This window comes from Athene cunicularia (assembly GCF_003259725.1).
Source record: "Athene cunicularia isolate RWA chromosome 8 unlocalized genomic scaffold, athCun1 chr8_part1, whole genome shotgun sequence".
Classification (NCBI taxonomy): Eukaryota; Metazoa; Chordata; class Aves; order Strigiformes; family Strigidae; genus Athene; species Athene cunicularia.
Genome location: NW_020799109.1, coordinates 31,318,025 through 31,344,499, shown reverse-complemented (window position 1 = coordinate 31,344,499; position 26,475 = coordinate 31,318,025). Strand labels below are relative to the sequence as shown.

At 48.5% G+C, this 26,475-nt stretch overlaps 1 protein-coding gene across 3 annotated transcripts in view; it reads right to left on the bottom strand.

Annotated features, from left to right (window-relative positions):
* The window catches only part of TNR (tenascin R), an 83,385-nt gene that overhangs the window by 23,781 nt on the left and 33,129 nt on the right, over positions 1 to 26,475 (bottom strand). Inside the window, exons 2-6 of one of the 3 annotated variants that reach the window (XM_026853765.1) lie at positions 9,966 to 10,521; positions 6,649 to 7,125; positions 5,927 to 6,190; positions 4,986 to 5,101; positions 2,341 to 2,491 (exon numbers count right to left, since the gene is read on the bottom strand). In XM_026853765.1, coding sequence (XP_026709566.1) covers positions 2,341 to 2,491; positions 4,986 to 5,101; positions 5,927 to 6,190; positions 6,649 to 7,125; positions 9,966 to 10,461 — 1,504 coding nt within the window. In that variant the 5' untranslated portion in view covers positions 10,462 to 10,521. Of the gene's footprint in view, positions 1 to 2,340; positions 2,492 to 4,985; positions 5,102 to 5,926; positions 6,191 to 6,648; positions 7,126 to 9,965; positions 10,522 to 26,475 lie in introns of those variants that run through there. The other 2 variants (XM_026853764.1, XM_026853766.1) reach the window with 2 other exon arrangements.

Genomic DNA, 26,475 nt, shown 5'->3' with positions numbered 1-26,475 from the left:
ATGTCTATCCCAAGCAGTGCACACCAGAGCAGGACCCAGTAGCTCTCCCATCGATGCCCCTTACAGATATAATACAACTCATGCCCTTCTCTTGAGCTGCTTATGGGCAAGAATTCCTCCCTGGCTTTTTCAGGTGGCATCTCCCAGGATAAAACCTCCTGTATCTAACTGTGGTCTACTTTCTTTGCTCCTAGATAACTACTCATACTTCACAATGCTTTGAAAAACATATAGTTTTCCTTTGTGCCCAGCTCTTTGAGCCATTCAAACTGCTTTTATTGATGCTCTTCTCCCATTCAATTTACTCTTTTCCAAGCCTTTCCATCACTGGCAAAATTTATCAGCAATGATATTATGTCATTTGAAAGGCATTGACAATGTGTTAAATAACGTTGGGCCAAGGACTGATCCAAGCACTGAGAACTGAGGAACATGTTCCTGCTTTGGTGCCAGCTCCTTGTTTGTCGTTAAGCTGCAGGATCAGCTCGTAAAGCTGTTGATGCCTTATCAGTGGGGAGAGAGGAGAAAATGCAACTGCTCTGGTGAGTCTTCATAACTAGCTAGGTGTGCGACTATGATGGGTGTCCATCAAACCGTCTCAGATAAAGGCATTTTAGCTAAATTCATACCAGAGATCTAATGTGAGACCATTTGGGACATTTCTGCTTTATTTTGCAGAGAACTGGACCCTTCCCTCCTCCACATCTCCTAACACCTGACCTCTGGAAATCATGGGCTCAAGCCTGGGTGATAGATGTTTTGAGTCCAGCAGGACCTAACCAGTGAACGGATGGATGGACAGGCTAAGCCTGGCTGTCACTCCTGTGCCATGGCAGAATTGATGCATGGAGCTTGCTGGACAGCCCGTTTTATCACTCACATGATCACAAGGTGGGTGAAAAAACCCACGCTGGTTCTGTAATTCAGCCTATACTGCACGCAAGTACATCTAATATACCGTATGTATTAGAAAATGACACTGAATAATAAGGATGTGCTGAATGCTTCACCCCAGGGTGGGAAGTTCTGTAGGACATATGTGTGGGCAGGTACCAGGGAGAGTTAGAAAAAGGCATGTGAGGGTATTGGTAGCAGTGGGGTGAGGAGAAGGGAGGACAGCTGAGAAGCATGGTGTTTGGGTAGGAGCTGGGTGTTCAGCTTGGTCAGGACCAGGTCATGCTCATCCAAACCCTGAATCTCCAACTACCTTATGTTGTCCAGTCATCCAGGGAATGCTGGGAAGCATCAAGTTCTACTTAGCTGTGCAACATGAAATCACACTTTTGCTGCTCGATCCCAGCACAAGATGTTGAGGCAGAACAAGCATGATGGGGGCAAAGCTATGGGGGTGCTGCAGAGGAAGTCAGACACGCCAGCATGGTGTCACCTTCACAGAGCAGAGCTTGGAGCTCACCACCCCATCTGTGTTCCCCTGCAAAGGTCAGCCACTGAGTTTGAAGTACCAGTCTCTATTTATTGCTGACTTCCAAGGGAAAGGAAGATTTGGACTTGACCAGGAGATGTCTCTGGTAAGCCACTTCAAGCTGAGCATGGAGGCAAGGCGAGAGGACAGGACTGTGCTGAAGAAGCTCAGATCTGCAGCAAGCTGCTGTTGGTGGAGGGACCCTCCCTTCGCTCTCATCGTTGCCTCAAATTAGCAGCCTGGAGAGAGCATCACCTCATTATAACCCTCCAGCAGCTATTTAAATGCCGTTTCCGTTTGCAACAGCTTGGATGGAGGTACATGTCTGCCTGACTGCCAAGGCAGACTGCAGCAGATCTGATGTGGAGAGCCTCTTCTCCCCAGTAAGCCATGCCCATTGCCACATCTCCTTCAGCAAGGAGAAGACCCACTTGAACTTCCTCCAGTCTATGGGAGGGATCAGTGACCAGCCAAATAAATTGGTTAGGAAGGGACATGCTGTTGCTCCTGGTTCCCTGCCCTGCTGCCTGATTTGCCTGACATGGTGGGAGTAGAGGGCATTTAGTGGCACAAAAGCAGGTGGGAGTTTTAATCTGTTCTATAGAGAAGTTTCTTGGGGGCATCCAGCCTCCAAAATGCGAGATTAGTGAAGAGGAGGAATTTATCCAGCTATATAATAAAAATGGACCTGAGCCTTTGCTCCCAACTCCATTAACCTTGCCACATTTTCTGTGCTTGCAACAATTCTGAAGGGAGAGCGAAGAAGCTGTTGCTGCAATGCACTTGCAGCTTGGGCAGTTAGCTGGTGCTAGTTTTATTCCTGCCCATGCAGTGCCAGGCTGCTCTCGCTGATGGGACTTTATTTTGGTGACCAAATTCTGGGCACTGTTGTGCTGATCGTGGTTGGGCTCACTCACGGGTTGAGACGCTGTCGGAGGTGGGAGGGCTCCTGGCTTGTTCCTTCAGGGCCACCACGGTGACAGTGTACTCTTCCCCAGGCTTCAGCCCAGTCTGGTTGAAGGTGGTGACGGTGCTGGGGAGCTGGGCGATCACACCTCCCTCATTATTCTGCCAGGGAGCAGAAATAAGTGTTAAAAAAAACCCAACAAAAAGGTGTTTTGGGAGGTGCCCCCCATGTTGCATCCTTCCATGCCCAGCCCTGCATCCCCAAATCTCATCCTTGCCCTGGCACATCCCACCATGGAGATGCAGAAACCCAGGGTGAAGTCACCTATTGAGCATGGAGCACCCATATTGTTGGGCTAAGAAATCCTCCCCCATCAATTCTCATCCCCTCCCTCGTACCTCGCCCTACTTCTATATTTTGCCATCTGAGTGTCTGTTGTTCTCCCGAAGAGAAAAGAGAATCAAACCAAAGCCTGGGATGGACTCCTTTTCCCTGCTATTCAGGTGCCAGGAGCCTTCTGTTGTTCATATATAGGTATGAAACTGTAAGATCTTTATTTTGCCATCCCCTGTTTTTTAAGTATCTTTATTAAACTCATTATACATTTGCTCCGAAAAACTGTAAGGCTTTAAGCAACTGCAAATGTCACCTTTCCTGCCAGTGTTTGGACAAAGGATCTTTGCTTGCTGCTGTCTTCACTAATAACACGCTAAACAAATCTTTGCACATAGCTCTCAATTCATATTCATCTCTTTTTCTCATTAAACAGGAAATCTTCCATTTTAGCCATAAATTGCCATCTTATCTTTCCTATTTTTTTTTTTTTTCGAAATCTGTCTTCTCTTTATCTTTCCCCCCTCCCCATCTCCAGTGCACATAGCAGGTGGCCTGACCTGGCTTTGGGGGGGTGAGAGCATTGTGTGGACCATGGAAGGAGGATTGCTCTGTGAGAGGGTGCAAGAATCTTTATGGGGATGCTGAGGACCAAATTAGCATCCTCTCACCCAGTTTTCATGAGGACTGAGAGAGCTTGATTTTGCTTGTAGAAGTTATTTGTGATGCTGCAGTTATAACTGTTGTTTTTAGCCTCTGGGACGAGGTTTTGGTTTTATTTGGGGTGTGGCAATGGTTTAGTGTTTGCTCAAGCAAACGTTGCTTCCATCCAGTGAAGGAGACAGCACCCTCTGCCTTATTTTAGGAGAAAAGCTGATGATGGAGACGACAGAGTCCAATTTCAACAGCCGACGAGCAGGATCACAACTGTGCCTTTACAGCCTGACCGATAGCTCCAAGAGCTTCAAAGCCCAGTCAGCTACATCCCTTCCCCACCCTAAAAATCTGCATCGAGGAAAGCTGTCCTTTTGCACCTTATCTCTTCCTTTAAATCCTGTTTCCATTTGGTTTTGAGTTTGAAGCTTAAAAATGGATAGGAGGAACTGATGGTTTGTATTTTTGGGCTGTCTTGAGAAAAACTCATCACTGAATTGATGACCCTGTGAGGAGAAGTTTGCTTCTATCCCAGAGATTCCTCACCTTAAAATGGATATATCTCTATTTATCTGCTTCAAAGGGATGCTCTTGAGCTTAATTCCCGAGTATCAGTGAAACGTTTGAAAGATTTTTTTTTTTTTACCAAATCTCTTCCCTGATTCTGCCTTATTGTTTTGGCTTTTATTCTGACAGTGAATGAAAATTATTCCAGGGTTTACATCTGCAGTACCTGAACTTTGACTTCTGACACAATTTGCATGTGGATGTACTCAAAATTGCACCCAGATCCTTCTAGCCTTTTTGGAAATTAGGGAATGAGCAATCAGGCCCTTGCTTCATGCTGTATAATGATACTTTACAGAGCAGTTAAAACTTAGGGGCCAAATTCTGCAGTTTTCCACTGCCCAGAGCTGCATTTGACTCCAGCAAGGGTTTTGTACAAGTGAAAACATCATAATTGAGCCCTTAATCAGCATTTCTTTTACTGCTGGGGCTTGAATGCTCTTGTAAAGAGGCTCCATATACAATTGAAGCTATACTTATGGCTAAATGCTGTAGAAATTATGAATATAGATGAAATACTTGATGTACAATTTTTGTTGCCATGCATAGCAAATATGATATATTTAGGGCAACATTTTCATGCTTTCATCTTTTCTGGCACAATTTCTACCTGTTCATCACTGTGATTAAAATTCCGTGGCAGGAATTAGCTGTGCCTGTGACTTGAGGATGATGTCTGAGAGACGGTGGCTGCTCAGTTTGATCCAGGCTGTATTGGGTAGCTTATTGTGCAGAGAACAGGGATGAGGAAGAGGAGGAGGGGGAAGGGTCATGGTAAATGAGATGGAAGGGAAATGAGGTGATGACAGCAAGAGGCAGTGAGTCTGTAAGGGTTATTTATTTATATGCTTGTCTCTTGATTTTACTGGGGAATTTCTTTGAGGACATGTATGTCTTGACACCAAAGACTACTGGGGAAATGCAAGCTGGCACCTGAAGTTTGAGGTGTTTGGGGTTGTCTGATATGAAGCACACAACTTACAAACAGAGGTTCATTTTTTTTGGAGGTGGAGTAATTGGAAACTGATTTAGGATCCTCTCTCTAGATGCTTTTAGGGTGACCAGGTGTACCTTGTGATGCCATGTGTGCGGTGGCAGTACCTTGGGGATGAAGCTGATCTCCCAGCCGTCGAAGGGAAAGGAGAAGGGCTCCCACTGCACCTCCACCGTCGTCTCTGTGATGGTCTTGAACTTCAGCCCCTGTGGTGTGGCGAGGTCTGGAAGGGAGCGGGGGGTTGTGAGCAGAGCGGGACAGGTGTGTGGGTTCTGCCAGTCTCCACCCTGCTCCCTGTAGCTATTTTGTAATCTGGGCAATGAAAATGGGGAACCTTTTGGTAGCTGTTAGCAGAGATTCATTGTCCCCACTTCAGGTGGGTTGGAGGGAGAAGAGGGAAATGCCTGAGCTGCTGGACACCAAAGGATCCCATTGCATTATTGTGTGAACAGAGTGAATGATGGGGTTGCAAAAGGGGTGTCTGGATAGTTTATGTTTTCCCCCTGCCCTCTATAGTTTTAGTTTCTGAGGATTCTTCCTGGAGGATGCCATTACAGCCCGATACCCCCATTTCCTCTGTGCATCACAGTCCTGGTCAGGACTACATATCTCCTGATGCACAGCAGCCTCCCCTCTTGCTGTGCTATTACCCATGTCATGGGGATTCATCATGGGGAACCCATCCAGGAGTGGGAGGAGAACCTGTGACTTCTGTGATGCATCACAATATTTTCTGTGAGGAAAAATGTATAATAATTTGGGCCATATTCTGGGGGTTTTTATCAAACACTGAAAGTTTCTTTGATTTTTAGTCATTTGCATTTTCATCCAGACTGAGTCTTTCTGCAGAGAGTGGACACATATCCCACTTTCCTTTCCTGTATCCCCATAAATGGGGATAAAAACAAACATCAGCCCTTTTTTTTTTTTTTTTTTTTTAAGGCTCAAGTTTCTGCTATTGGAAGATTTTTTATGGAAAATTTGAGCCAGCTTGAATATCACCTCTGGTTATCTGGGTACCAAGCAACAACTGCAGTAGGATACTTACTGGTCATCACCTTGGAGGTAACAGGGATGCTCAAAACATCACTGATGACCGCATAGATGCTAACATTGTAGGCAACACCTGGTTCCAGCTCCATAATGGTGATACTGCTCCACCCCCCAGGCACCCGCTGCTGGAGCTGGGTGCCTGCCAGCCCTGCTGGCTGGTATGAGATGATGTATTCGGTGGCTGCCCCAGTGCTGTCCCATGTCAGCTGGATGGAGCTGTCGCTGATCCCTGTCACTCGCAGGTTTTCAGGAGGAGCCACTGATAGGAAGGGCAGAGGTAAGAAGAATGTCAGGGTGTGTGTGGCTTATCCTCCCACCTGGCCGTGGGGAAGGGTGCGTGGTTCTGCTTGGGGGACACGGGCATGGACTTTGGGCTGGGGGTTATGTGCTGTCTGTGGCTGCATTAACTGCTACAGCAAGTCAAAGGCTGAGGAGAACTAACTTCAGCTGCTCGTGCAGCAAGGGTTTGCCACTGATATTGGAGTGAATCTCATTGGCTTTTTCCTCACCTCCAGAACTTTTGCCTGTGGCATCTTTGGGGACAGGGACAAGAGGGAGGCAGTCAAACTGCAGGGCCTGAGCAGGACCCATGTGACATGATCTGCCAGGTATGTGTTTCTCCCAGGATTTATGGTACACCTTGAAACCCTTTATGGGCACCTTGAAACCCTTGCTCATACATTAGGGTCTGTCTGTCCCCACACATGCCCCCACTACCTGATGAGCAGTCCTGCCCTTCGTAGCCTTCCTCGCAGATGCAGAGGCCATCCTGGCAGACCCCGCGGCCACTGCAGGCATTGGGGCAGTGCAGCCACCCGCAGTCCTCCCCAGCGTAGCCCTCCTGGCAGACACACGTGCCGTTGATGCAATGGCCCTTCCCTGAGCAGTCGCGGGGGCACCGCAGCTGGGAGCAGTCCTCCCCGGTGAAACCTTCCTCACAGATGCACTCGCCGTCCACACAGAGCCCACGGGAGCCGCAGCCAGCCGGGCAGCGGAGCTGTGAGCAGTCCTCGCCCCCATAGTCGTTGTCGCAGATGCACTGGCCCTCCAGACAGATGCCTCGGCTGGAGCAGCCCCGGGGGCAGCGGGGCTCAGAGCAGTTGCTGCCCGCCCAGCCCTCCATGCACACGCAGCTGCACGACTCCAGGCTGAAGTTCCCGTGACCACTGCACTGCGGGGTGTAATCCAGCTGCCCTGCAAGGATGCAGGACTAAGGGTCAGAGTCCACCAAGTGGGAGGTGGGAAAAGGTCAGCACTGGTCACAGGTCAGCCTGTTGATGGGCTATGGGGAAGGGGAGCAAGATGTGGGGCAAACAGGGGATGGTCCTCCCTCTGGTTGAGCATATCCAGCTCTGAGGAGCTGGTGCATTTAAGGCTGTCAGGGGCAGAATTGGTGATATGGGCTCATGAAGGGGTTTGGATGGGTCTCCAGGAGTTTGTCTGTCCCCTCGGGAGCACTGGCCTCCATAGCTATGGGTGTCATCAGCCTTGTTGGAGTGCAAGTACTCCCTTTGGTTTCTCTTCAGTTCAACACTCAGTCAGTGGGGACCTCCCTAGACCTCTTACTGGGAAAAGACTTCTCTGGCCAAGCCTTCAGCAGCAGCCATGACTCCTGTTGTCTCCTCTCCACCTGCTGTTCCTTTTTACAGGTAAGAGATCCTGGCATGCTTGCTCTCTTTCCTACAAGAAGCAGGTATGTACCCAAAACCATCATCTTCATCCCTATCATGGTGTGCCCAATTAAGATGGAACCATTGGCTTTGCACAAAGTATTGGGGGTTTGGGTATGATGGGGTTGTGGGATAGTGGGGAAAGCACATGGCTGCAGTGGCCACCACCTCTCATGTCCCCTCTTTACCTGGCAGCCTTGCACAGGACTCTGGAGCAAGGAGGGATGCATGGGGATGAAGGCACCAGTCACTCTGACATTGCCAGCACTCCCCTGTTTTGCCCCGTAACATGGACCTGTTGCTCCAGCTTAGGGTTTAACACAGCCAGGCTAATTTTTCTGCTTTTCTTCCTAGTGTGATCTGACGAAGAACAGAAACCCCTAGAGGCCTCCCCTGACCCTTGAGAAACCTCTGCACCACAATGACCCTAAGTCACAGGACTTTTTGTCTCCTAAGTTTTCCATCCTAGCTGAGCTATTTGATCAGCTCTTCCTATGGGGGTCGCGGCAGACCCTCATGTAAAAGGGGTTCAGTTACAAGCTGTGCCAGACAGACCAGTTTGGATTACTTTGCAGGATGATTCCCATCTGAACTGTGAATACTGGGAATGATGATCAGGATCGCTTCAGATTTCATTCTCTAGTTAAGTTATCAAAAGAGGAGAGAGGATGCTTGTAAGTGTGCTGGAAGAGAATGGCTTTCCTTGGGGAAATGCCTTGGGCGGTGGGGTAGACATCCTGATCTCCTTTGCTGTGCAGTGAATTGAAAGGAAATCTGGTAAAAATAAATGAAATTACTCCAGTTTTAGCTCAGTGCATCTGCAATCAGAGTGGAGACTCCATGAAGCGATAAATGTTTAATGGGACTGTCTGTGTATGTTGCAAGTAACCCAAATAGGCCCATCAGAGTTTCAAATGAATTCCTTTAAAACATATTTTTCCCATTGCATTCCCTACCTGATACTAACCCTTGCTTTGCATGCACCAGTGTTATGCATGTGTGTTTTCCATTTTGCCTTAATTATTAATGTAGTTGATGACTGTTTCATTGCAGGGGGATGTGGACTGAGCCTGTGGCTGGAAATGCACTGACTTCCACTGGCTGCATGGGAGATGTTAGCCTGAGCCACCCTGCTGCATGTGCCATCCTGGTTTCTCCCTCCCCGACCCACACACCCTTAGTTCAACCCTGTTGACCTGAGTGTGTGTTGCAGCCATTTCACTTTAATGTGTCCTACACATCGAGGAGTTGGGGTACCACTGAGAAATCACACTAATAGCTGCAAAATTCAAAAAAAAGGAAGGGGCCATTGGGGGAAAATTGGTTGCTTTTAATTTTAATTCCTTCCTGTTGTTGTTCTTGGCCTGAAAAAAAGTTTTCTGCTGGAAAGATGCCTTGCGTGGCTCTCCTCACTTGGTGGCTTTTTCCTGTGAGGAGATCTGGTACAATAGAGCCCCAGGCATGGCTGGGCTGCGCAAGGGATGGGTGCCCTTCAAGACATCCCCCCTTACTGACTTCCCTGAGACATAAGGAAAATCATCAGTATCTTGGCTCCTGTGCTTTTGAAATGCAGCCTCTAGCCCAAACATTTCCTAACCCATCTAATTTCAACTGCATTCTGCTTCCCTGGCTCTGAGGAATGGCTGGAGTAACATGAGGGGCTGTCTTGGATGGGGTAACCCTAATGGGGTCTCTTAGAGGGCTTCACAAACCAGAACTATTTCTATTCAGCTGAAGTATCCTGTTGATGGATTTGTGCCTTTGTTATATGTTTTGTTTTCATCCTTCATGGTAACAGAAGTTATTCCCTGTTTTTTTTTTTTTTTTTTTTTTTTTTTTTTTTTTTTTTTTTTTTTTTTTTTTTTTTTTTTTTTTTTTAAACCTCAGATTTCATATGCATTTCATCCTCCTACAGTCAAGATAAAGGGGTTTATTGCCAGCTCCTGCAGTCATGTCTTCAGCTAAGGGACAGCTTAGGAGATCAGCAGCTACATGTCTCCTCCCTGTCCTGTGAACATGGGCAGATATCTAACAGCATTGCAAGGACTTCAGGGTTGGGAGATCACCGTGCTCTCCCCTCACCAGCAGTAATTTTATCTGTAATGGGGCTTCAGCTCTAGCTGTTACAGGGTTTCTGTAGCGAGTGGGGTATAGGGACTCAAGCAACCAAATCCCTCCTGGGGGTTTTCCTGCCTTGGAGGACCTAAGCCAAGTTTTTCCCCTAAAGCCACAGCCACATCATGGGTGAACGTAAGTTTTCCTCTGTCACCACTCTGAGTGGTATCACTGGTTTTGCATTTATTTCTCTTGCCTTTTGCTTGAGCCCTCAGTCCCCAGCAAGAGCTAACAGGATGGCATTACTACCTGTGGCTGCATTTTCTTGGCAGCAATTGGAGTTGCATTGGTCCCGGAGCATGGAGACCTCTCTCTCCAGCATCTCAATCCTGCTCAGCAGCTCCTGCAGGGACGGGAGGGAAGTGGAGCACTTGCAGGCCTGCTTGGGCAAGTTTATCCTGTGGGTGAAGGTGACCTGGTTCTCGCTGTCGGAGGTCTGCTCTGCGTACTCTGCCAGACGGTCGTCTTCTGAACTCACCTCCTCGGCTGAAGACTTGAACACAGATGAGCAGCAGCTGTCCAGGGGGATGTTGATGTTGTAGATGTGGTGAAAGACCATGGGCTGCTCTTTGATAGGTGGGCTGCAGTTGGCAAGGCCACCCTCCTCATCCACTACTGGCCTCTCAGCTGGCTCTGTTGTCACCTCCAGATGACACTCAAAAGGCTTGAGAACAGTGCTCAGCAGAAGCAAGTTGAAGCTGATGAGCACGTTCCTCAGGATTGGGTTTTCACTGTCAGTCCCCATTTTCTTGGGAGAAGAAATGACCTTCTAAGCCAGCCTTGGTCAGCCAAGTGCGGGGAGGACCTGGGGACATCGAAGAAAAAGAGCATAATGGTTGTTATTCCTGAGACTGTGCTCAGTGCTGAGGGTCAAGTTTTTTCTGGGCAAAATCATCCAGAAGATGTGGGGCCAACTCAACCCGCACACAGTCCTGCCAGCTTTGGTGGAGCCTTAATCAACCCTGAGTGGAGCCTATGGCTGGTGAGCAGACATTGCCATAGCCCTTGAACAGTGGCGGAGGAATATTCTTGATGCTATTTTTTTTTTTTTTTTTTAGGAAACAGTTAATCTGGTACTAACAAAGCACCAAATACCGATGTTTTCACCAGAAACACCCTGTATGGGATATGCTTTCAGTGCCACATCAGAATGGCATATAGGATTCAAAGGGTTAACATGTGGGTGATGGTGACGCATCTCTGCACTCTCCTTTGGTTTTCTCCCATGCCCCAGGAGCTGCGCCCAGGGTTGCTAAGCTTCCCCCAGTAGCTATAGGAACGACAGCCTTGATGTTAAACACCATTAAATTACACCACACAGGCTCCAGCTTGTTCAGGTTGACGGTCTGAGCAGAAAAATCTCTCCCATTAAAGTGGCTTCACCCCCTGCCTGTTCTCTGGATTACAGGTTAACCTTGCCTTGATTTGGAACAACACTTCGTGTTCCAGTATCGATCGTGAGCCCCTGGGTGGTAATCCAGCCTCCAAGGACCACATTTATCTCCAGCCTAAAATCACCAGTGCCAGCCCAGTTGTGCTCAGGATGGATTCAGCCCCATTACTCTTGTTGGGACTCTTGTCTGCTGACCAATGCTTAACTCCAACTGGTTTGCCATGAGGAATTGCCGCGTGGTCCATCAGCGGCTAGCACTAACAGGCAGGCCAGGCTATGTCTGCAATGTCATTGCACCCAAAGATACTGTATGCCTTGTGTTTTCTTTGCAGAAGGTAGTTTACATGCAGGTGGAGTAGGATTGCTAGATTGTGGCTGCTCAGAGGGCACATTGTGCTGTGGTTAGAGGCTCTCAGTGGAGTCCTAGCATTGCTTCAGTGTCAGGACAGCTAATTAGAGATTTCCAGCTAATAGCTGCCAATACTCGATTGGATTTCTTGCAGTATTTTAAGAAGGAATGTAAATTGCTGTGTTTGTGGCTCCCTACCTATGTTGGGTTTGTAGGACCTGAACAGATGAACATTGGAGATGTGGTCTGTGTTTTTTTCTGTACCAGCAGTGCAAAAGATGCAGCAAGTACATTACATCTTGTCAGCAGGCTCTTTACACTGCTGGTAAAAAGATGCAAAGAGCTGAGAACCTCCTTGCTGCATCACCAGAAACTTTACTAAGCCTCAAGAATTTATGGGGTTTAGGTATTCAAAGGTATTATTCATGGCTCTTGAATTGTCCAGCCTTAATTAATAACTAACTTTAATAACTCAATATTTAGTAACATTAATAACTCTGTATTTAGACTCTAAGAGGGCTTAGCCATTCGTACAGGTTTGAAGACTTAGCCATTTGTACAGGTTTGAATAAGCACATGGGACTACATGGGTTAATAAGAATTTGAAACCACCAAACAATGGTGTAAACCATTTGGATGGGACCTGCCTTGAAGGGCCACTATGTGGAGAGGTGCAAATTGCTACATCTGCCAGATACAACATGATCCTTTTCTGGTACATTTGGTGGCAAAAGGATATAAGACATCAACCTGGTCTGGTTCAGCTGTCTGTTGCAGTAGCTTTCATACCAGTTCCTATAACTGGGAAATGTAGATGCAAAGGAGTGGCAGCTTGAGCCTTTCAACAAGCCACTTAAAGCCAAATCTCCCAAGCTGCATTTAAATGCAGATCCCATAGGGTCTGGGCTTGGGGTTTCACAATTTATCCACCCTAGGGCGTGCTGGCCATGGTGAGCATGAAGTGTAGGGCAGTGGGGGATGATATCCTGATGGCTTTTGGTGGATGCTTCCAATTTATGTGGGGTTTTCTCCAAGACATGGCAGCAGGGTGCAATACTCCAGTGGTTTAATTTTGGTTTTTTTTGGGGGGGTGTGGGAGAGGCTGGTGGCACGATGCTCAGCTGTAGATTACAGCTGAGCCTTGCTCGGCGCTCTTCACTGCATATGACTTTGCTAGTATCTGTCAGTGCCATAATCTTGAGCAATTGCTCTCCTTTACTTCTAATGACTCTCCTGCTCTGGAGCACCTCTTAAGCTCCCTGGGGAATGGCCATGCCTCCCTGCTTCCCCTGCTGCTGAATGAAAATATTTGTTTACTGGTTTCTCTCCTACAATACGATACTACTCCAGAAAATATTACTATTCAGCCACCTCACAGCATCCGCAGAATTATCCCATATTATTGCAATGTTTCTGCTGCACTTTTCTTCTCAGTGCCCTGCTTAATGCCTGCTTCTCATGAGCAGGTACCTGGGACTCCTTTGGTAAGCTCTCTTTTTTTTTTTTTCCTGGTTTTAGGAAAAGCAAGAAAAATGGAAATAACTCCATGGTGGGGTGGTGTCCTCCTTCCCCTTGATTCCCATGGTGGTTCTGGCCATGCTTGCAGAAGACAGAAAGAAGGAGGGCACCAGAGATTACAATGGGAGGGAGTGAGAGGGATGGGATCGATGTTCCATAAGTGACGATTTGAGGCTGCACTCTCAGATCCTGACCGCTGCCAAATCCTTTGCCTTCTGAGCTCCCCAGCAGCTCCTGGGTGGTCCTGACTGACCGATGGAGACACTTCTTGTCCCTATGTAATGGGGCAGCTGTGACAGGAGAAGGCGCAGGGACAAATTAGTGCCAGTTGTCTTTGACTGACTTGCTGGCATTTGAGGCTAACTACCCATTCCCTGGCCTCTTGCTCAGCTTTTTTGTGTGTGCTCAGAGTGGAAGTAATTGTGGCTATGAGCCAGCTGTGCAGAGTTGGGCCAGAGCTCCAAAGAAAGCCTTCTTGCAGGATTACAGAAGCAGCTTAGACATGGGGAAATGATATCCTACCCCTCCCCACTCGTCAGATCCAGCCTGGCTCAATAGAGATGCCAGAGCCTGTTTGTGATCACAACTGGAACTGAGGGATGGTGAGAGAAGGGCTCCAGGTGGATGTGGAAATGAAAGAGTGGGAGATGGGTTGGTGGATAAAGTGGGGTGAGTAGATGCATGGTGGAGATTTCTTGCTAATGACAGCGATCAGGTTGGGTAGTTAATGACTCTCTAAGCCACAGACTGAAAGCCATTCATTTGCTGGTAGAAACTGCCAGTCTTATTGATCTGAATCTCTTTATCAGCATATTAATCCCAGCAGACACCAGCGGGATGCTGCCCAGCTCTTGTTTCTGAGTGGCAAGTCACAGCATCCCCCTCCAGCCCCTCACAACGCAGCGGCCTTGGGCAGGGGCTGATGATGTAGGGGTGGTGGCATCCCTGTGGCACGATTCTAAGGGAGCTTTATCTTTCTTATTATTATTAGAAACAAGATCACTGAAGGAAAAAAAAGAAAGAAAAAGTAATCCTGCATTCATTAGGTTCTGGGTCAGGCTTAATGCCACTAGCTGGGCTCTTCGCTGTGAAATGGTGAAAAGTGACCCCCATCTGGGCTGTCCCTGGCTCAAACCAGGCTGAATCAATGGGGTTCTGCAGGACAGAAGGATGCTCCTTGGTGTCTTCCAACCCACAGCAGACCATTTGAGCCATGCATCCGTATTTATCCTGAACTTCTTCCTGGAGGCTTTGGTTGACAGCTCTGAAGCCCTGCCAAATCTGTGGATGTATTCATTCCCAAGGTCTGTCGTCTCTGTTCCTTATCTGGTTCTGCTTTGTCTCCTGTTCCTCCTGTCAATGATTTGCTTTTCCCTAAAAGACCCCATCACCGTGAGCTCAGCTGGGGTGGGTTAGTGCAGAGATTTGGCTGACAGAGCTCCGGGGCTGCATGCATGGTCTGACAGCTTGAGTCTTGTCTACTGGGGAAGAGAAGTTGCATTAGCATTCCTACGTCAGGTTTCTCATCCTCCTGCCCTGTCAGTGCTTCCCAGCTCAGCTAATGCTGCCATGCCCATAACAGAACTATTCAAAACCATTGACTGAGTGTCCTGGTTCAACTAGGATAGGGATAAGTTTCCCCAGCAGAGAGAGAGGGGGAAGGGATCTCCAGCCAGGTTATTCATACCATGCTGACCGTCAGGTCCAGGGGCGGGAAACTTTGAATTTACTTTCTCTTTGGCTTTTTGGTGGCGGGACCCACGCGTTGGCTTTGTTCCGTGACCATTTTGTGGTATTTCTCTGTGTATCGTTTGTCTCGTTCACTGTTATTGCTGTTTATTGTTGTTATCATTGCTACTGTTGTTGTTCAGATTGTTTATCACACTGTTGTATTAAATTTCTTCTTATTTTAACCCAGGTTTGTGCCTCACTGCCATCCTGACCGTGTGGGTCGTGGAGGGGCAACAGCAACGTGCTCTCCGGTCCCAGCAGGACTTAAACCACAACAGCCTTAATTGGTGCACAAACGTGGGGCTCGAAATAAGAATAAAAAGGGACAGACCCTGACCAGACTGTGATAGAGCGATCTGTTGAGTGTAATTTTGTTTGATAAGAAAATGTTTGCAATGCTGGCCCACTTGATTGTGTGGTGGGGCTGGATTAACCCTTATATCCAGTGTGTGATCCCAGTGGTGGCATTTGTTATCGGTGGAAAATATATAAAGGGTCTTATGTTGTTATACGGGCCACTGAATGCTTATAATGCCTTTGTATCGCCGGGGGGGGCGGGGGGGGGCGGTACCTGTTTGCCGTTTGGGCTTTTGTTAGGGGTCTCACCCCCTCTGTGGGTGAGCCAGGGGAAGGGATCTTCTCGGCTTCGGGGAGTTTCAGTTATCCTTGGAGCCTACAGGCCAGTGTGATTGTGGCACAATGCTTTCTGAATATCTGCCTGATTTCGGTTTTGGCCATATGGTATTTCTCTGACAACAGCAGTGCCCGGAAACCTGCCCCGAGGCCAGATAATAGTGAGTGGCAAGGGGTGTGGGAAAAGATGGGCAAAGGCCTGAGTTGGTGGGCACCCCCAATGCTTTGGAATTTCATTTCTGAACAAATGCAGAGCCCTGAGAAGCTGATGGAGTGCTTAGAAAGGGTGTGTTACCAAACTGGCAAAACCCAGGAGACACACACAAATCGCTGCAATATGTTGGGGACTTGCCCATGCCTACCGTGTCCTCTTTAATACCACCCACTGCCCTCAAGGGGAAGAAAAGGCTACAGAACCTGAGAGTGAACGCACTGAAACTGCCTGTCCTCCCGGTCCAGATACTGAGCCAGTCTCAGTCGCCTCCACCAGCACAGCAACTGAGCCAGAGAAACAGCCAGTGCCGGTATCAGTCGCCCCGATACAAAAAAACAAATATACCAGAAAGTCTGTTCGCAGAGTGAGGGATGAGGATGAGCCAGGCCCATCAGGGGAACAGGAGGAAGGACCAGACGTGATTGTCCGATCTCTGTCCCTGACTGAGCTGCGAGATATGCGGAGAGATTTCGGCTGCCTGGGAGGTGAACAGATTTGCACCTGGCTGCTCCGATGCTGGGACAATGGAGCCAGTGCTTTTGAAATGGAGGGGAGAGAGGCCAAGCAGCTGGGATCTTTGGCCAAGGATGCTGGCATTGATAGGGAAATAGGGAAACAGGCTCAAACCCTCAGCCTTTGGAAGCGACTCCTGTTCAGTGTCAGGGAGAGGGACCCCTACAAGGATGATATCCTATGTCAGCTGGGCAAATGGACCAGCATTGAGAAAGGTATCCAGAACCTCAGGGAACTGGCTGTGTTTGAGATAATCTATGGTGATCTGAATAATGAGCAGTCACCCATGGACCCAGATCAGGCCCCTTGCACACACCTGATGTGGCAAAAGTTCCTGAAGAGCGCACCAGAAGCACACTCAAAAGCATTGGCAGTAGTGTCCTGGTGGACAGACACCCACACTCTGACAGTGGATGGAGTGGTTGGCAAGCTCCGGCAATATGAAGGAAATCTCCCTTCATCTCAACATTCCTGGGTCTCAGCTGTGGAGGAACTGTCTCAGAGGATCCAGAAAATGGAAGAGGACATGTCCTACGTTCCACCTGCACGGGCTAATGTCTCAGCCATTAGAAGTAAACATTTCCCCACCCAAGAGAAAGGCGGCAGAAGGTACACACCACGAGGCACCCTGTGGTTTTTCCTCCGTGACCATGGAGAAAACAGGAGGTGGGATGGACAGCCCACTGCCGCCCTGGCTGCATGAGTAGAGCAGCTGAAAGGGAAGGCCACCAAGAAAGGAGAGTCCTCCAAGAAGAGCTCAGCTCCAGTGTCCAGTCAGAAATCCCCCAGGCAGAATAGAATGGTGAACGTTATGTCTGACCCTCTTGAGGGGACCAGTAAATCCTTCTTGCAAGAAGTGAGTGATGATGAGCTGGATTAGAGGGGCCCTGCCTCCAGCCATGGGGAGGAAAGGGATAATCGGATTTACTGGACAGTGTGGATCCGATGGCCTGGCACGTCAGACCCACAAGAGTACAAGGCTTTGGTGGACACTGGTGCACAGTGCACCCTGATGCCATCGAGCTACAGTGGGGTTGAATCCATCTGCATCTCTGGAGTGACAGGGGGATCCCAACAGTACTGGAAGCTGAAGTGAGCCTGACTGGGAAGGACTGGCATAAGCACCCCATTGTGACTGGCCCAAATGCCCCGTGCATCCTGGGCATAGACTATCTCAGGAGAGGGTACTTCAAAGACCCAAAAGGTACCGGTGGGCTTTTGGTGTAGCTGCCCTGGAGGAGGTTCAATAGTTGTCCACCTTACCCGGCCTCTCAGGGGATCTCTCAGTGGTGGGGCAGCTTAAGGTTGAGGAGCAGCGAGTGCCGATTGCTACCAGGACAGTGCACCAGCGGCAGTTCCGCACTAACCGAGATTCCCTGGTCCCCTTCCATCAGCTGATCCGTCAACTAGAAAGCCAGAAGGTGATCAGCAAAACTCACTCCCCCTTCAACAGTCCTATATGGCCAGTGAGGAAGCCCAATGGTGAATGGAGGCTAACTGTGGACTGCCGTGGCCTGAATGAAGTCACGCCAGCAATGAGTGCTGCAGTGCCGGACATGCTAGAGCTCCAGTATGAACTGGAGTCGAAGGCAGCCAAGTGGTATGCCACGATTGACATTGCTAACGCGTTCTTCTCCATTCCAATAGTGCCGGAGTGCAGGCCACAGTTTGCGTTCACTTGGAGAGGCATCCAGTACACCTGGAATCGATTGCCCCAGGGGTGGAACCACGGCTCCACCATTTGCCATGGACTGGTCCATACTGCACTGGAGAAAGGTGGGGCTCCAGAACACCTGCAGTACATTGATGACATCATTGTATGGGGGAACACAGCCGAGGAGGTCTTTGAAAAAGGAAAGAAGATAATTGAAATCCTCCTGAAGGCCGGCTTTGCCATTAAGCAAAAGAAAGTTAAGGGGCCTGCAAGGGAAATTCAATTCCTAGGAATAAAATGGCAAGATGGGCGTCACCACATCCCAATGGAGGTGATAAACAAGATAACAGCCATGGCCCCACCAACCTCTAAAAAGGAGACTCAGTCTTTCCTGGGTGCTGTGGGGTTCTGGAGGATGCACATCCCGAACTACAGCCTGATTGTGAGCCTTCTCTACCACATAACCCGTAAGAAGAACGATTTTGAATGGGGCCCTGAGCAACAACAATCCTTTGAACAAATTAAACGAGAGATTGCCCAAGCAGTAGCCCTCGGGCCAGTCCAGGAAGGGCAGGAGGTTAAGAACATGCTCTACACCGCAGCCGGGGAGAATGGCCCTACCTGGAGCCTCTGGCAGAGAACATCTGGGGAGACCCGAGGCTGACCTCTGGGCTTTTGGAGCCGGGGATACAAAGGCTCTGAAGCTAATTATACACCAACTGAGAAGGAGATACTGGCAGCGTACGAAGGAGTTCGGGCTGCCTCAGAAGTGGTTGGCACTGAAACACAGCTCCTCCTGGCACCCCGACTGCCGGTGCTGGGGTGGATGTTCAAAGGAAAGGCCTCCTCCACGCATCATGCAACCGATGCCACGTGGAGTAAATGGGTTGCATTGATAACACAACAGACTCGAATAGGGAACCCCAGCTGCCCAGGGATACTAGAGGTGATTACGAACTGGACAGAGAGCAAAGATTCCAGGATGTCACCAGAACAGGAGGTGACACGTGCTAAGGAGGCCCCACCATATAACGAGCTGCCGGATGAGGAGAAGCGATATGCCCTGTTCACTGATGGGTCTTGTCGCATTGTGGGAAAACATCGACGATGGAAGGCTGCTGTATGGAGTCCCACACGACGGGTCACTGAAGATGCTGAGGGACAGGGTGAATCGAGCCAATTTGCAGAGGTAAAAGCCATTCAGCTTGCTTTGGATATTGCTGAGCGGGAAAAGTGGCCGAGGCTCTACCTCTACACTGACTCGTGGGCAGTGGCGAATACCCTGTGGAAATGGCTGCAGCAATGGAAGCAGAGCAACTGGCAACGTAAGAGTAAAACCGTCTGGGCTGCTGAAGTGTGGCAGGACATTGCAGCCCGTGTGGAAAACCTTGTTGTGAAGGTGCACCATGTGGATGCCCATGTACCCAAGAGTCGGGCCACTGATGAACATCGACACAACCAGCAGGCAGATCAAGCTGGTAAGATTAGAGTGGCTCAGGTGGACTTGGATTGGCAGCGCAAATGTGAACTGTTCATAGCCCGGTGGGCCCACAAGACCTCGGGCCACCAAGGTAGGAATGCAACATACAGGTGGGCTCGAGATCAAGGGGTGGACCTTACTATTGACACCATTACAGAGATCATCCACGGATGTGAGACGTGAGCTGCAATCAAACATGCCAAGCGGGTGGCCCCAGCGAAATGGAGAGCGATGGCTGAAATATAGACATGGAGAGGCCTGGCAGATCAACTACATCACACTGCCACAGACCCGCCACAGGAAGCGCCACGTGCTCACAATGGTGGAAGTAACCACTGGGTGGCTGGAAGCTTACCCAGCGCCCCACGCCACCACCCGGAACACCATCCTGGGCCTTGAGACCCAAGTCCTGTGGCGACATGGCACCCCAGAGAGAATTGAGTCAGACAACGGGACCCACTTCTGAAACAACCTCATAAATGCCTGGGCAGAAGAACACGGCATCGAGTGGGTCTGCCATATCCCCTACCACGCACCAGCCTCTGGGAAGATCGAGCGCTACAATGGACTGTTAAAAACCACATTGAAAGCACTGGGAGGTGGCACCTTCATAGACTGGGACACGCATCTAGCAAAGGCCACCTGGCTAGTCAACACAAGAGGATCTGCCAGTCGAGCTGGCCTGGCTCAGTCGAAACCTCCACGTGCTGTAGATGTGGATAAAGTCCCTGTGGTGCGCATGAGGAATATATTGGGAAAAATGGTCTGGTTTAGTCCTGTGCCAGGCAAAGGTAAAGGCAAACCCATCCACGGGATTGCTTTTGCCCAAGGACCTGGGTGCACCTGGTGGGTGATGCAGGACAATGGAGAGGTCCGATGTGTACCACATGGGGACTTGATTCTGGGTGAGAACATGCCATAAATGATGCTGTGCCTTTGTAAATTATTGTTTTGTTATTGTTAACTGCTAAATGGCAGCTGGACATAACGCAGATGGTATAGAATAAAGGGGTGGATTATGTCCTGGTTCTACTAGGATAGGGTTAAGTTTCCCCAGCAGAGAGAGAGGAATAAGGGATCTCCAGCCGGGTTATTCATACCATGCTGACGTCAGGTCCAGGGGCAGGAAACCTTGAATTTACTTTCTCTTTGGCTTTTTGGTGGCGGGACCCATGCGTCGGCTTTGTTCCGTGACCACTTTGTGGCATTTCTCTGTGTATCGTTTGTCTCGTTCACTGTTATTGCTGTTTATTGTTGTTATCATTGCTACTGTTGTTGTTCAGATTGTTTATCACACTGTTGTCTTAAATTTCTTCTTATTTTAACCCGGGGTTTATTCCTCACTTCCAGCCTGACCGGCTGAGGGTGGGGGAGGGGCAACAGCAATGTGCTCTCCGGTCCCAGCAGGGCTTCAAACCACAACAATGGTGAATGGATTATATATATATTTTATAATATAGGACTAATATATAGGACTATATATTTTTTTCTTTCTCCCTCTATGAGGAAAAAGAAGCAAATTTATGTGGTCATTCATGTGTAAAAATAATTGCATCAGGGCAGTTTTCAGGGGTGCTTTTTAGTCTTTTTTAAAATTTCACCTTCATTGTCAGCAAGTTCTGATAGAACTCCAAGTTGGTGGCATTTCTGGTGGCTTCGGTCTGCCCATCCCTGCAGTTGGCCTTGGAAAACCTCACATTCAGGGCACAGAAGGCAGCTTTGAGCCCAGTGCTTTTCTGGCATCCAATGGCAACATCTTCTTTGCTTTCCACTGGGCTGGGGCAATGTGTCTCCATCTGCTTGCACCCAGGACAGGACAGTTGATCTCCAGTTGTCTCTGGCACAGCCTAAGGTTGAGGCTACTGCTTTATTTTACCAGAGCTGATTTCTATTGCTTTGCTTTGGTTTCCCTGCCCCACCTGCCCCAGTCCCTCACAAACATGGGTGTTTGAATTAAAGTTTAAATTAAAGATTTATTAAAGTTAATTGTGAAGTTTGGCAGGCACTGAGCTCTCAGTTCCAAAGCATTTCAACTTTGGGGAGCTGTGAAAGAATCAATCTGCTGCAATTTCTGTGTGGTGCTTAATAAAAAAATGCACACAATAGAAAACTGAGAAAAATATTTGAGGCCTTTTGCCAAACATATACCACAGCAAAGTGTTCTCTTTCCCTCTTGAATGACCTCTCTCCATCCAGGATTTGTGTCTTATGGGCAGTGAAGGAAAAAATAGAAAAACTCTTTTAAATCCACAGCACATCCACCCTAATTATATATTTTCAGCTATTTTTATGTTTTGCTGATGGGCTGTATCTGTGTGAGCAGCTTGGTGCTGGGAATGCAAAAGGGAACCCATGTGCGGTGATGCTCAAAGCAGCTGTGCCAAGAAAGTCATTAATGATGGACAGCAGTTTTGGGGGGGTGGGGTGTCAGCATCACCCAGAAATGCAGTGCTATGACCCCCAGCAGCATGTGTAGCCCCTTTTTTATTGCTTAGCAATATGAATGTAGCAAAGGCAAACTGTGCCCCAGGGGCTGCTGCAGGACAGGCACATGGACATCAGATCTGCACAACAGGGATGATGCCAGCAGTTTTATCTCCAGCAAAGTGATGGATATAATTTAATATTTGGATGGTCCAACAATATTTTGATTTTCATGCCCGTTTTGGTGAATTGCTTTGGTTAAAAAAAATCCAAAACAATGATGCCTTTAAAGATGCTTGAAAAATTAAAGCATTTGTTTCTCCAGCCAGATATTGTGTATTAAATTGTTTTTGAAGTTACTAAAGATGTGTAAACGAAGTGAATGCTTAGTTTTGGGCAAGAAACAATCTACCCAGAGCCCATAGAGATATATGTGTATATATACATATTTATATGCATTTATTGCATTCTCTTTTCCTGAACACTAGATAAACCACAAGCCCTGCTTTTTGGTGCAGATGGCAAACTGGAAAATCAGATCTATTTGGAGTTCAGACGAGCACTCATTCTTAATGCTGACCAACAAACCATCAAGAAATGGAGTTTGCTGCCTGCTTTCTCGGCACAGCAGGAGCAGGCAGATATTAGCTAACAGCCAGCGGTCCCTGAGCTGTGTTGGGGCTGGCTGATTGGAGCTGTGATGTGTTCACTGACAGAGCTAAGCTGGCAGGAGCTAGACTGCCACGGTGGATTTGCTCCTGGCTGCTGCTAATGGTGGGAGCAAGCAGAGGGCATGGTGATGTGTGAAGCAGGCAGGAAGCCTCCAAGTGTATTATTTGGGCTTTTATGTTGAAAAGTGTGTTGGAGGTTTCCCACAAACCAAAAAACCCCTGCTGGATGGTTTTCAAGGCTTCCAGAACCGCCCTGGAGATACCCAAGTGCTCAGTGCAGATGGTGCCTGCTGAATGTTATGGTGAGATGCAGCCTGTGCAGCTTTCCTCCCACTTGCCGGGCTCATTGGAAAGGAAATTCAGTTCCGTGGTGTCCCTGTTCTGCTCCAAGCCATACACTTTCTGTTCCAAGGTGACCACACGGCTGGGAAACCAAGGTGGATTGAAAGCTCTGAAGACCAGCTCTGTTTTTTCTTTGACCTCCCAAAAGAGGCTGCAGTACTCACTGTTTTAGAGCCGCCCATCGTTCCCATGCATCAGTATCATTATTGGTTCTACACTTAAATCTCTCCTGGGTGCCAGAGTCCTCCAGCCATGGCAGGTGAGGACACGTGCACAGGAAGGCTCACACCTTGCTGTTCCTCTGCTTCATGACCTGGTGAGAAACTCTTGTGATTTGCCCATCTCACTGGAAAGAGCTTGCATTGCATCAGCCACTAAGCAAGAAAAAGTGGAATTAATTGGATCAGCTCCTCAACAGCTTGAAACTGCTACAAATTTCGTGTTGCAAGGCTGATTTGCACCAGTAGGCCTCTCCTGAGCAGATGTAGAGATTCAGTGTGTCCTGCAGACCTGATTCCTTCCTGCAACTGTCTGAGGGGGAAGACCACTGGCTCCCAGTTATTACTAACCTACTGATCTGTTATTTGTCTGTTTTAAAAGGTCTTTGTTGCATTAGTTCCCTGAGCTTTGTGGCAGAGTGAAGGTCCTTGCTACGTGCAAGCAAGTGGAGTCCTCTTCCTGATCAACTCCTTCTGCACTCTCTGCCTAATTGCAATCCTTGTCTCCCCTCTAAACAACCCTGTTACAGGCTTTTGGGGGAATTAAAAGAGATGTAAAACTTAAAGGAGCAAAACATCAAGTTCCTCAATAACGCTGGTTAGTTGAAGGCCAGGCCCTGTGGACTCATGGGGCTGGAGCTGAGGACCAACACTGATATCTGCACCACACTGAAAAAACCCAACCAAGACATTTCATGCTGCCACCAAGCAGCCCTCAGAGAAGGAACGATTTTTGCCCTGGTGACTAATTATATATTTAAGGATGAAATACTCTGATGCTTTTACCAGTGTTCCCTAACTATATGTGAAAGAAGAAATCTATGGTTCCCCCAACTGACTGTAAATGCTGCCAGCTTAATAATTCACGCACGCCTCTGTGATTGCAGCCTACATTATATCTTCTTTCATTACATATTCTTTTATTGAATTGCCATGGCATATATCAACAGCCTCTATCAGCTCCCACAAGAAAGCAGGCAGGGGCTTAGCGCAAAGATTTCAGGGGGAATCTCCTTTCATTTTTCCATTAACAGGTAAAGCCTGGATCCAGTGTTGTCTCGTTCGACTACTGCCTCCCACCTGCTCCCCTGTGAAGCCCAGGGAGTCTTCAGGATAAGTTTCATTTCTGCAATACTGCCGGCTCTAACCTGAGCCCATTCCAACATTTTACCAAGCAAAGTACAGGCTGGGCAATGAGTGGATTGAGAGCAGCCCTGAAGAGAAGGACTTCAGGGTACTGATGGTTGAAAAACTGCATATGAGCTAGCAAAGTGTGCTCACAGATCAGAAAGCCAACCATATCCTGGGATGCATCAAGAGAAGTGTGGCCAGCAGGTCAAGGAAGGGGATTCTTCCTCTCAACTGCACTCTTGCGAAACCCCACCTGGACTAATACATTCAGCTCTGGGGCCACCAACATATGGGCATAGGGGCATTGACCTGTTTGAGCAGGTCCAGAAGAGGCCACGAAGATGATTGGGAGGGCTGGAGCGGCTCCCTTATGAGGACAGGCTGAGAGAGTTGGGGGTGCTCAGCCTGGAGAAGAGAAGGATCTGGGGAGACCTTAGAGCAGCCTTCCAGTACTTAAAGAGGGTACAGGAAAGGTGGGGAGGGACTCTTGATCAGGGGGTGTAGGGACAGGACAAGGGGTAACGGTTTTAAAATGAAAGAGGGTAGATTTAGTCTACATATAAGGAAGAAATTCTTCCCTGTGAAGGTGGTGAGACAGTGGCACAGGTTTCCCAGAGCAGCTGTGGCTGCCCCCTCCCTGGCAGTGTTCAAGGCCAGGTTGGATGGGGCTTTGGGCAACCTGGGCTAGTGGAAGGTGTCCCTGGCAGGGACAGGCCCCCAACATCAGGGGGCTTGGAACTAGATAATCCTTAAGGTCCCTTCCAACCCAAATCATTCAATGATTCTATGAAATTGTGACACTTCATTTCTATATATTTACAGGCAGTAGCAGTTATGTTATCAGCTCCCCCTTCAAAGCAACTGCACTCAACCACGCACCATGGAAAGCACTTGCTCAGTGCAAAATTCACTTGCGTGACCAGCTTGAAAAGGTGGACACCTAATTTTGCAATGAAAGCCAAGGTGGACACCCAAGTTCGTAATGAAAGCTGTTAGCAGTGGGCTTGGGCTGTGGCCTGACTGCTGCCTGTACCTCTTTGTTGCAATCAACCCTGGTCTCTGTGGGTGACGCTGAGATATGCAGGTGCAGGTTGCAAGCCCATGGTGCAACACATTGTGACTTATGGTTAGATGCTTTCCTCCGTCTTCTAACACTAATAACAAGACCCATAGTGTCCACTGTCCTTCAGGAGGGTGACCCACTCCTTTCTGGATCCATATGTGACTCCCTGCTCTGTCAGTGCCTGAACTCCCAGCTCCTAATGGGAGTCACTGACTGCCAAAACTGAACTCTTCCATAACTACTTATGAGGCTGGACATGTGATCTGAGTTGTGGCAGGTGAGTATTTGGTAGACTGGCCCTTTGAGTTTGATGTCTGTTGGAGATGGTCTTGGGACTCCCTGCCTATGAAAAACTCATCACGTCCTGCACGTCACACCATATATTTTTTCACCCTCGGTTATGAAGTACCAACCCCCCTTGGTGAGCCTGTATGTTGCAGAAAGGTTAATTTTATCCTTATGCCATATCTCTGGCAGTTAAAGCAGTTTTTCCAGGAAGAGTCTGGGAGCAGAGACTGGCATGGGTCTCTCTGCTTTCCCCTGCATTACCATTTGCCCACTGATGCCCAAAGATGCTCCTGGGGTCATTGTTCCTGCCCCAAGCCTGGGAAGAGATTAAATTTCTAAAGAAAAATTTTGGGACTTGGGCCAGGCCTTTCTAAGATGTGACTCTTCAGTGCTGTGCACTGCATTTCTGAGCCCCGTGATGACTGCTCTGCCTGCCTCGGTGGCTCCTGGAGCTCCACTGGAGATACTCAGAAGCAGTAAAGGAGGAATTAACCGTAATTATGGAACATCACAGGGCGTAAACACCCTCTAAATCCTCTTTAATTACACGGTACCACTTAATTACATGGCAACCGGAATGTAAGCACAAAAATAAATATGATTTCAGTTTTATCTTCAGCAGGGGCACCTGTAATTAATTTTGGAGGGTAATGTAGGACCCAGCTGAATGCAGGCGTGGTGTAGACCCTGCATGCACAGTACTGCAGAGGTGCTTCTGCCTTCTAGGCAAATTTCCCTTCTTCTCCCTCTCCAACAGTCCCAGCTTTGCCACCCTTTCCCATTCCTCCCATAGCAACATCCCTCTTTCTCTCTGTCCATGGTTAGGCAGAGATTTGCGGACATCAGGGTAAGGCAGGGCTGGGCAGTGAGGTACCTGCTTATCCTCCAGCATGGAGAAAGCCCAGCATGAGAGCCTCCATGGTTAATTCATCCCATCTCAATTATGCTGTGAACCCACAGTCCGTAACCAGCTGGTGGGATTCAGATCCCTCCCAGCCATGGGCACAAGGGTTTTTTTTTCCTGTTTGCTCCCAGCATTCAGCTTGGGTACCAGCAGAAAGTCCTCATGCCCATGTAGCAGACTCTCATGTTGCATTAGACTCTACAAGTCACCCTGGACCTCCTTGGGGCTTAGCC